Source organism: Nesoenas mayeri (genome assembly GCF_963082525.1).
Source record: "Nesoenas mayeri genome assembly, chromosome: 14".
Lineage (NCBI taxonomy): Eukaryota > Metazoa > Chordata > Aves > Columbiformes > Columbidae > Nesoenas > Nesoenas mayeri.
Window position 1 is genome coordinate 18,082,179 of NC_137556.1, and position 10,722 is coordinate 18,092,900.

The 10,722-nt window shown below is 61.4% G+C and overlaps 2 protein-coding genes across 3 annotated transcripts; one reads left to right on the forward strand and one right to left on the reverse strand.

Annotated features, from left to right (window-relative positions):
- Nucleotides 1–54: 54 nt before the first annotated feature.
- On the reverse strand, nt 55–5,996 carry FCHSD1 (FCH and double SH3 domains 1). Of its 2 annotated transcripts, XM_080353292.1 has the most exons (19): nt 5,913–5,996; nt 5,546–5,643; nt 5,040–5,085; nt 4,188–4,261; nt 3,790–3,934; nt 3,576–3,712; nt 3,440–3,503; nt 3,204–3,332; nt 2,883–3,005; nt 2,705–2,800; nt 2,516–2,623; nt 2,309–2,413; nt 1,846–2,076; nt 1,686–1,769; nt 1,209–1,365; nt 898–1,103; nt 696–792; nt 549–616; nt 55–394 (listed from the first exon to the last, which is right to left on the reverse strand). In XM_080353292.1, exons 1-19 carry the CDS (start codon nt 5,931–5,933, stop codon nt 329–331), a joined length of 2,055 nt encoding a protein of 684 aa, XP_080209418.1. In that variant the 5' UTR covers nt 5,934–5,996; the 3' UTR covers nt 55–328. The 2 variants fall into 2 exon arrangements, with proteins under 2 accessions (XP_080209418.1, XP_080209417.1); XM_080353291.1 differs by having other exon boundaries at nt 2,516–2,800.
- Nucleotides 5,997–7,467: 1,471 nt separating this feature from the next.
- On the forward strand, nt 7,468–9,615 carry LOC308045863 (proteinase-activated receptor 2-like; the record flags this gene model as incomplete). Its single annotated transcript, XM_080353371.1, has 2 exons — nt 7,468–7,561; nt 8,591–9,615. The coding sequence occupies 2 exons, from the start codon at nt 7,468–7,470 to the stop codon at nt 9,613–9,615; spliced, it is 1,119 nt and encodes a 372-aa protein (XP_080209497.1).
- Nucleotides 9,616–10,722: the final 1,107 nt, after the last annotated feature.

A 10,722-nucleotide genomic window follows, 5' to 3' on the forward strand; every position in this document is an offset into this window, starting at 1 on the left:
AGCCCCCCTGCCTGCGGGGAGACGCCCAAGGGACAGGCAGGGTCCGGGGCTGAGCCCCCCAGGGCTGTGTGGGCAGTGCCAGGTGTGGGGGGCAGAGGCAAGATCTGGGGGAGACGGGGCATAGCCATGGCACTGAACACCCCCATACCAGGGCTGCCAGGAGGCCCCGGGCTGTGTGGTGGTGCTGGGTGAGATGTGACCCCCGCAGAGACCAGCTCGGGGTGAGGGCAGCGCCAGCCCTTGCCTGGGCACAGCAGCCTGGGGGGGGGTGACGGTTCGCTCAGATGAAGCATTTTGGGGAGCAGGGAGTGATAGGGCACCCACAGCATCAGCTGAAGTGCAGCTCGGGGTCGGGCTCGGGGGCTCTGCCAGGGGGTGGAGGGGGTGCGCGGAGCTGTGGAGAGAGGAGAGGAGATGATGTGCCAAGTCATTGAGGCTGCCCACCCTACTCCAGACCCCCCCCAAAAGCACAGGGGTGCCACTGGCCCCCGTTACAGGAAGCCTGTGGCAGGTTTAGTGGGACACAGTGTCACTGTGATGGGGCTTACCGGCCGGAGGCGGCTGGCTGCCAGGTCTGGAGAGCTCTGCCCGCTGCCCGCGCCATCCTGCCTGCAACCTAGAAGGGTCTGGCTGCTCAGCCCCACTCCCCACACACCCCCCCCCAGCCCCTTTCCCTGCACCCCCCATGCACTCACTTCCCAGTGGCGTTTCGGGAGAGGGGCTGGGGGCCAGGCTGGCCCCGGGCACCAGGCCGGGAGGGGAGAAGGGCGGTGGGGAAGGCGATGGCAGCTCCTGGAAAGATGTAGCAAAGAGAGATGGGAACAGTGGGAAGGGTGAAGTCTTCCCACCAGCAGCCATGGCACAAGGTGGGTACACAATGACCCTCCTGCCACTGACCTGTCCGGCTGTCCCCTGGCCCCCAGTGAGCTCCTCCACCACCAGCGAGGGGAAGACGCCAACGCGGCCATCGAAGTCGCCCGTCCAGAAGCCATCGTCCACCTCGCCGGGGGCACGGGGCAGCACGCGGATGATAGCCCCCTCAGGGAAGCTCAGCTCCTCAGGGCTCTGCCCCTCGTAGTCATACAGGGCTCGCACCAGCCAGGCTGTGGAGAGGATGGGGTGGGGGCTCAGCACCCCCCATGCTGCTGCAGCAGGGGCTCAGCAGCCCCTGGGCACCAGCCCTACACATCTGACATCCTGGCACCCACCTCCAGGCTCCAGCACCAGCTCTGCGGCCATGATGCTGGAGAGCTGGCGGTGCAGGGCAGAGGGTCCTGGGGGGCCAGCCCCAGCCCCCGTCTCACCACCCAGAGACAGCAGGTACTTTTCGGGGACATAGCCAACCTGGCCTGCCTTGTTCCGAGCCTGGAGGGGCAGAAAACATGTGACTTGAGGAAGAAATTGTTGCTCCTGAAGGTGGTGAGAGCCTGGCCCAGGTTGGCCAAAGAGGTGGTGGATGAACCACCCCTGGAGACATCCCAGGCCAGGCTGGACGGGGCTCTGAGCAACCTGAGCTGGTGCAGATGTCCCTGCTCATGGCAGGGGTGGCACTGGATAAACTGAAAGTCCCTTCAACCCAAGCTATTCTGTGATTCCATGACTGTCCCAGACCTCAGGGCAGGGACAACCCTGGTGAACTTTGAAATGCGTCTCCCCATGCTCGTGACAGCTCAGCCCACTCTCACCTTCACCCACTCCTCTGCATCACCATCCTCGATGATCTCCAACTCCTCGCCCTGGGTGATGGACAGCTCGTCCACCTGGCAGCCCTGCAGGGACAGGGGATGAAGTGGCAGGGGGGCTGGGGGTGCCGGCAGGGTGGAGGGTAGGCAGCCATGGCCATACCTGGTACCCAAAAATCACCCGGCAGGTGTAGGGGTAGGTGCGGGCAGCAGGGCCAGGCTCGTCGTCCTCGTCTGCCTCGTCACTGTCCTCGTAGTCATCGAACTCAGCTGGATCCAGCCCCGCGGGTGCTTCCTCGCCTGCCCCCACTATGGCCCCCGCCAGCCACGTGTCCACATCCAGCCCTGCTGCCCGCAGCAGCGCCAGCCGCGCCTCGGCCTTCACCCGGCTGACCTGGGATCACACACGCGTTGTCATGGGCTAAGGGGACACCCGTGGGGTGGGGGGACAGCACAACAAGCCCTGTCACTGCTGGTCTCCAGAGTGGTGGCCAGGGTAGCAAAGCATCTTCAGCGCCCCATCCCCAATGCTGCATCCCTAGTGCCGCCTCTCCCCATCCCTGTGTCACACACCCTGGGGGTGACAGACCCTGAGGCCACCCTGAGCCCCTGCCCAGGGGACCCACTTCTGCTTTCCGGATGTTTTCCCTTGTTTCCTCCATCCGCCGCTCCACTGCGGCCGCCTCCGCCTCGGGGACCTGCTGCCGCCTGTTCTCCAGCCGCTGCAGCGCCTGCGGGGCACCCACGGGTCAGGGGGTGGCAGGAGCTGGTGGGGCGCAGAGACAACTCCTCCTTGAGCATCCCCGTGCTCCGTGGGGAAGGACAGCACCCACCTCCTCGCTGTTCGCCTTGTTTTTACGGTCCCGGGCCACCCGCGTGGCCCAGCGTCGGGCCTCCTTCTCCAGGCTGGCCCCGTCATCCCCCGGCAGCAGCAGGGACACCTGGGTGAGGACAGCGGGGCTGAGAAGGGCTTGCTTGTATGTATCCCCCCCAACCCCACCATCATGTTCCCCCCCACTTACCTCTTCCACCCCAGTGAGCTGGAAGGGCTGCTGGGGCGCCAGGGTGAAAGCGGGATGCTCCTGCAGGAAGAGCAGCAGGTCCTGCTCCCGGCATACCTGCAGCACGGGAGCAGCATGGGGCCGGGGGGGTCACCTGTCCCCTCCTGTCCCCTGCTGCTCCGGGGATGGGTGTTGTTACCTGCACGGATGCCTCCGCGACGCCCTGGAACCAGTCCCGGGTGGCCCGGCAGGTCTCCACCTCCGTCCGGCTGGCCACCGTCAAGTGCTCCCGCAGCCGCTCGTAGAGGTCACCGTCCAACGCCTGGGGAAAAGCGGGTGGAGACAACACCCCCTGGCACTGCCCATAGCCCCCCGGGGGCATCCCTGACCCCGCAGTGCCACCAGCCCTGTCCCCGCACTGGCAGAACCCTCCTTGCTGCTCCCCCTCACAGCAGCACCTGGGAGATGCTTCTTGTGGGACCCTGTGCAGGGGACACAAGGGGGTCCAGGCAGGTCCTACCTGCATGGCAGCGGGCAGCTCCACCCGCCGGTAATGCTCCAGGTGAGCGGTGGCGGCTGCCAGAGCGAAGCCGTACTCGTTCTGCACCCCCACCAGCTGCCTCGAGTGTTCGGCCAGCCGTGCTGAGAACTGTGGGGACGAGGAGAGCGAGACTTAGTGATGGTGTGGGGGCCAGCACCCCGTGTCCTCCTGAATCTCTGTGCTTGGGGACACTGCTGGCCCCCAACACTGCTGACCTTGGCGCTGAGTTTTTGCAGGCTGGCCTTGGTGTGAAATATCCTCCGGTCGCTCTTTCGGAGCCTGGGGAGGTTGGGGGTGACATGAGACCACCCCGTGGCCATGGCACCCCCCGCCACCGTCCCCTCTGCTCACCGAGCCTCCACGTCGGCTGCCTTGTCCTTGGCCACCTCACTGCTCCGCTGGAGGTGGGTGAACTGCTTCTTTGCCTTGTCCAGCTCCTTCACTGTCTCCAGCAGCTCGCTCTGTGCCTTCTGCAGCCGCTCGATGCCCTGCAGGGAGCGTCAGCTGGCGGGGGACTGGTGTCCCCACCACCCAGCCATGGGGGAACACGTCCTCGCTCCAGTACCTTCTTGAGCATTCTCTCCTTGGAGAGACGGGCGGTGCGGGCGGCCTCAGCGGCGAGGGAGCGGTAGGTCTCTGAGGCAGTGACACGGACCTGCCCGGCGTGCGCGGTCCCCTCGATGACGCCCTTCCAGACAGCGACCGCGCTCCTGCGGACGCAGTGGTGAGAACAGGGCAGGGCGATCTCCTGCTCCTCCGCCAGCTTTTGGGGATGTCAGCAGGACAGCATCACCCTCAGCTCCTGTGGTCCCCCCCCAGTTGGGTACCACACCCCTGGGGACATCTCACCCAGGGCTGCATCCTCAGGACATACGAATCCTGGTTGATATTGAGTCAGCTGGGAGGGACACAGACAAGCACAGCCACCCCAGCCCCTTGTCCCCATCCTTGTCAGCAGCCCACCTTGTGTCGCTGGCCTCCCCGCGGCCCCGCTGCCAGTCTCTCTTCACAAACTGGCTCGCCAGCCTCTGCAGCGCCTGCAGACAGACCCACCACCACCATCACCCAACGCACTGGGGACCTCAGCACCCCACTGTCCCACTCCAGGGCCGAAACTGGGCACCCCTACACCAGCCACCCACCTCATGGGTGTCCCCAGAGCAGAGGGGACACACTCCGACCCCACCTCCAGTCCATGCGAGAACACCTTTCTGGGGAGCAGCCACCATGATGACAGCCCCCCCACCCCTGCAGTTTTGGGGACCCAGGGCATGCCAGCAAGGGACATTGGCTGCAGATGCAGAAGAGAGGAGCCCCCAGGAAAGCCAACCCTGGGGGATGGTGACCTCAGCCTGAGGGGGGAAGGCAGGAACAGGGATGCACATGCCAGGCTGCTGCAGAGTGTCCCCAAAGGACACTTCAGGGACATCTCACAGAGCAAAGCCAGGCTCTGACATTTAAAAGCAGAGCTCTGCGATGACCCAGCAGACAGCAGAGCCAGGCGGTTTCCTCCCCCCGCACAGTTTGCCCTCTGGGCCCCCAAAACATGCAAGGTTTGGGTCATGCTGTGCTCAGCAAAGCAGCCCAATGGCTGCCCTAATGTGGCCAGTGGCAGGGAAAATGCTGAGTCCATCTGCCAGTAGCCTCTGCGGCTGGTACCGAGCAGCCAAGCTTTGCTCAGATGATCCCTTCCACTGCCCACTGCCTGCGTGGGGCCGTGCCCTGCTCCGAAACACCCCATGGAGGAAAGACAAGGCTCAGTGCTTGTGCCCTCCAGGGACATTGGTCCCCAGAAAAACAGTAGCACCTCCTTACCTGCCCGTATTCTCTGTCGATGGTGGCCCTCTGCTTGCTGTAGGACCTGTGGGGAGAGCAGGTGGTGCAGGGACAGGCCACCCCTGCCATCACCCCCCTGCCATCACCCCTCTGCTACCACCCCACACTGTGATGTCTCCATCTAGGTAGGTTCAGATTGGATCCAGGGAACAATTTCTTCCCTGAAAGGGCTATGGGGCATTGGAACAGGCTGCCCAGGGCAGTGCTGGAGTCACCATTCCTGGAAGGTTGAATAGACAGAGTTCTCAGGGTTCTCAGGACATGGGGCAGTGCCGGGGGTGGGTTATGGTTGGACTCGTTGAGCTTGAGGGGCTTTTCCAACCAAAATGATTCTGTGATACCATGATTCTATCTGGCCACCCCAGAGGGTGCTGGAGCCCATGACCTCAACACGTCGGTCTCAAGGTGAGCCGTGCCCGCCCCACGCGCGGGATGAGCTGCCCGGCCTCAGCTCAGGGTGGGGGGGACACGCGTGGGGACCCTACCTGATGTCCTCCAGCAGCTCGGCGTCCCGCTGCTGCTTGCCCTGCAGGCCCGAGAGCTGCTCCAGGAGCTGGACCCGCAGCTCCTGGGTGAGCTTCACCTGCGGGACGGCACCGCTCAGCGCCCGGGACCGCCGCTCCCGCCGGCCCCGGTACCCACCGCTCCCGGTGTCACTGCAGGTGCCGGTGGCCACCGCCCAGCTGCCCCAGCCCCGGTGAGGGTCCGCCGGGAGCGACTCTCGACCCTCGCCACAGGACCCGGCCGCGGTCCGCCGGCGCCGATGGAGGACCCGGTCGCCCTCCCTCCGTCCCTTTCGCCCATCCCGGTGCCGGGACTCGCCCCGGTGCCGCCCCTCGGCCCCGCACTCACCTTGCGCGGCGGGGGCTGCATCTCTGTACTGGCCCCGGTCCCGGGGTGACAGTCCCGGCTCCCGTCACCGCCCCGCGTGTGCGGAGCCCGGAACTACCGGGCCTGGCCCGGCCCCGCCCTCCGCTCAGCCCCGCCCTCTCCTGGCGGCCCCGCCCCATCCCGCGGCAAGCACCGCCCCTCGGCACGCGCGCTTTCCCAGGCAAGCCCTGCCCACCGCGCCAGGCAAGCCCCGCCCACCCGTGTCCGCCTTGCCACCTAGTGGTTGGTGCCGCACATCTCGTGTGAGCTCTGGGACACGAGCATGGGGAAGCGGAGACGTGGGGACACGGGGAGATGGGGAAATGAGATCACGAGGACACGGACACAGGCATATGGGGACATGGGGACATGAGGAGGCAGGGACATGGGGATATGAGGACATAGGGACAAAAGGACACAGGGGGACTGGGACATGGCGATATAGGGACATGAGGAGATGAGAAGATGGGGACACGGGGACAGAGAGACATGGGGAGACAGGGACACAGACAGTCAGGGAGATGGTGACATGGAGAGGCAGGGAAATGGAGACACAGGGAAATGGGGAGATTCAGACGTGAGGAGGGACACAGGAAGGCAGGGATGTGGGGATATGGGGACATGTGGAGATGGGGACGTGGGGAGCACTGAGACTCATGTCCCCAGCCATCTGTCCCTTTGTCCTTCTGCCTCCTTCCCATCCCCTTCAGCTCTCACTTCTCCTTCTGTCCTGTTTTTTGTCTCTCTGTGGTTCCCGCAGAGCTTGTGGCTCTCTGTGCTGTCCCTTTTGTCCCCTACTCCGTGACATTTTTGGGGTCGGTTGCACTTCCTGGTTCCCCCGATGTGTGTTGATGTACAAGGCTGAGCTGTTCTGGGTCACTGGGTCTGTTATTTTCCCCCATGGCCCCTCTGCACAAGGAGGGACCAGGAAAAAGGCCTGGGGGCCACCCAGCACCCACTTGGGTGGCAGGAAGAGGACAGTAGGCTGGGACAGTGCAGGATGACCAGATCTACAGGATGACATTGGCTTGTCAGCCCAGCCAAGGTGCTCAATTCCTAGGGATGTCTGGTCCTGGCAAGGTTGGGCAGGCAGTGTGCCCTGTGCCCCTGGGGTCCTGCAGGTACACATGTCACCGGGCTGGGACCCAGCTGTCCCCTTCCTGCCCCATGTCTGGGGCTCATACAGCTCCACCGCTGCCATTCACAACTGTATTTTGATGGCTGCTTTACATCTGCTTCCTCCTCCTCACAGCCATGACATTGCATGCCAGCAACTGGAAATCACCTTGGCCTCCGTGATGTCCCTGGGTGCTCAGCAATGGTGGCACCTCCTGGCCATCTTGTGATCCCCACCTCCTGTCTGGCCATGCTGACCACAGGAACGTGGGCAGTCCCCGAGCGTGACGAGGAAGAGAAAGAGGAAGGCTGCTGGCAGGGAGGGGGCTGGAGCTTGTCCTGCCGTGGTGACATGTGACAGGGCCAGCTCTGCGTGTGACATTTGTGTGGACCCAGCTTGGGCAGAGGCTGCTTCACAGAGATGTCCCGGTCGGTGTCTTCACTTCGCTCTGCTGCTGCCAGCGTCACCCTCCTGCTCAGCTGTGCCTGTCTTGGCTCGGCAGTGTTGTCCCCAAGTAAGTGCCTTGGTGGGTCTGGGGGGTGATGGGGCAGGGCAGGGAGGCCTTGCTGGGACACCCCGACATTGTGTCCCATGACACTCAGAGGGGGTAGCTGGGTGTCACAGTGAAAGTCTAGGACACTGCTCTACTGCTTTCCCTTAGTGTCCACATTGAAAACCTATGTGAACCTACATGAAAACCTTGATATCTGATACCCCTTCACTTTCTGGCAGCAAAAATCAGGTTACTGCTGTCTTAAACTGAATATCCCCTGCCCCTGATGTGGAGATGTGACAGAGGTTGAGGGAAACATGTTGGATGTCACTGAGGCTCCTCGGGGCTGGCTGTCCTGGGGACCACTTGGATGGAGCTTTTGGAGACAGGGGTGATGCACAGAGGAGCAAATCCCAAGTGCGTTTTTTGAACAAGTCAGAAAAGGGATTTGATCAGGAGTTGTTTGTCTGCTGTCTTGGGCCCTTCCTGTTCTTCACTTTGGTTTTGAGCACGCAATGAAAACCCTCCGACTGCAGGAGGATGGGGAGACACGCACAGCCCAGGCTGTGACATGAGGCTGTGACGTTGGCCTGGAGGAAGAGGAAGGAACCCTGGCAGGAGAACGTCTCCCATCCTGCGTTGTGTGACCACATCCCGATGCTGTCCTGGCACGGGTTTCCTGTCTGACCTTCTGATTACACTGGATTGTCGGGACCTGTTGTGCTGGGCTTGGTAGGAAAAGGGATGTCAGCAGAGCCATGAGAGCAGAGCCTGTCCGGGCTGCGGGCAGGACACACAGCTGGGCTGGCACCGCTGTGATGACACCGCTGGGTGAGCGGCACAGACAGTGCAGGATGTGGCACGGCTCCATGCGACAAGGGCGGCAGGATGTTGTGCGTCAAGCTGTCCCCTGCCATGGGGCAGGGAGACGCCAGCTCCTGCATGTGCTGGCGGCTCTACAGGGGGATGGCAACTCCTGCATGGTCTTGAGTGGGAAGGGGCAGCGGGAGGGGATTCTTGGCCAGGCCTGATGCCTTGTGTCCTCTGCAGTGCGTATCAAAGGGCGAGTCTTGATCCCTCTCAACCCCAAAGAAGAAGCTATGTGCCCCGGTGCCTCCATGGAAGCTTTTCTCAACAGCACCCTCACCACCCGCCTCCTCCCTGCCATCTACTCCGTGGTGCTGGTTGTGGGGCTGCCAGCCAATGCTCTGGCCTGCTGGGTCCTGGTGACCAACTTCAGGAGACGTTCCAGCATCCTCTTCCTGCTCAATTTGGCCAGTGCTGACCTGTTTTTTGTGCTCCTGCTGCCTTTCAAGATCTCCTACCACCTCTTGGGCAATGATTGGCTCTTTGGGGACTACCTGTGTCGTACCTTGGTGGCCTTCTTCTATGGGAACATGTACAGCTCCATCTTCTTCCTCACCTGCATCAGTCTGGAGCGCTACATCTGTGTGGTGCACCCATTCTCGTCTAAGGGCTCCAGCTGGACATGGGTCAAAGCGGGTGTCTGTGTGGTAATCTGGCTGGTGGTGGGCCTAGGCATGAGCCCGCTGCTTTTGCGTCCTCAGACAAGTCACATCTTGAGCCTGAATATCACCACATGCCACGATGTCCTGGGAAAGCATGAGCACGTGTTCCTCAGCTACTATTTCCTCTCCCTGGTGGGGCTGGGCTTTGTCTTGCCCTTCATCCTCGTGACTGCCTCCTACAGCTGCATCCTGGTGCAGCTACTACCCCAGAGGAGACGCTATGGGCAGGTACTGAGTGTCCTGGCCCTGGTCCTCCTGGTCTTCATCCTCTGCTTCACCCCAAGCAACATCCTGCTCTTCATCCACTACATGCTGGAGCCCACGGGGTGCCACAACCCCACCTACATCAGGTATGCCCTGGCTCTGGCCATCGGTGCCTTCAACAACTGCTTCGATCCCTTCATCTACTTCTACGTCTCCCAGGATTTTCGGGCTTGGGTCCAGGATGCATGTGGCTGCTGCCTGGGGGGGCTCAAGACCTTGTCAGGGAGGGTCTCGAAGAAGGCAGCCTTGCCCCTGAGGTCCAGTGAGGAGAGCCAGCTATAGGCAGGGCTGGGGAGTGCTGGTTTGACTGAAAATGGGTTAATTTTCTTCATGTGCTTAGAAAACTTTATTTTTCATAGCTAGCAGGCTCATTATTTGGACTTAGTTTGAGAACAAGAGATAACACCCCAGCACAGAGCTAATGTTTTTCATTGCTCTGGTCTGAGAGCAAAGGATGTTCTGAGCGCTCCACCACACGTGTGAGGCAGCAAGGAAGGGAGGCATGGATGGGGTGGAGCTTGACTGACATCCAGACTGATCAATTAGAGTATTCCATCCCATTGGCGTCATGCTCCATATTTAAGGAGTTGGGACCTTCTGGGTGGCTCTGCTCACTCTTTTGGGCAGTCTTTCTCTTGCTTGCTCTGGGCTGCAGCCGGGGGAGTTCTGTGTGGGACATTTAGTTTGGCCTTTTGCCATTCTGCAGAGGCCTCTGAGCCTTTCTGCCTTTTCCCTCTTTCTTATCTCTTTGGGATCAGCTGTTGGGACCAGGTTGTTTCCTGGGACTGGCTGCCCAGCGTGTTCATGAGGAATTGCTTTGACTATTTTTAATTTCTACTTTATATATATATTTAGAAGTAGTGTATTAGTATTTTGTTATTTTATTAAAATGTGTTTATCTCAATCCAAGTTTCTCCCTTCCCTTTTGATTCTCTCCCCCATTGAGGCTTGGTGGAGGCCAATGAGCATCTATTGTGGTTTTATTGCTGGCTCAGGTTAAACCACGACACCCCTTCCCTGGGGAGGGGGATCCTGCAGCTTGGTGCCCTGCACAAAGGGCCGCATTGTTCCAGACTGGCAGCAGATTTGGGCAGAAAATCCCACCCTGGACATGAGGTTTGCTGGGACTTTGCTCCAGTTCTGCAGTTCCCATGGGTCCCCTCGCTGGATACCTGGCCCTGGCACCCCTGTCACCCCGCCTGCCAGACCTCAGCATCCCTCACCGCTCCTCCTGAAGTGACCAAACCCTCCAGAGTACAAACAAACATTTATTTCTTCCTGCTGGTGGAAGGAACAGGTATAAATACCCCAGCTGAGCAGGACCGTCCTCCATCGCCAGGACTACGCACATGGCACACACGGCCAACCCTGCTCCTGTTGCCCCCCTCC

What these genes read in the sequence shown, in the direction of transcription:
- FCHSD1 (XM_080353291.1), bottom strand. Translation starts at nt 5,933, where the DNA reads ATGCAGCCCCCGCCGCGCAAG. An exon ending in GCAGCCGACGTGGAGGCTCG is followed by an intron (nt 3,504 to 3,575) that starts GTGAGCAGAGGG and finishes CAACCTCCCCAG; the next exon opens with GCTCCGAAAGAGCGACCGGA. An exon ending in CAGCCAGCCGCCTCCGGCCG is followed by an intron (nt 395 to 548) that starts GTAAGCCCCATC and finishes CTCTCTCCACAG; the next exon opens with CTCCGCGCACCCCCTCCACC.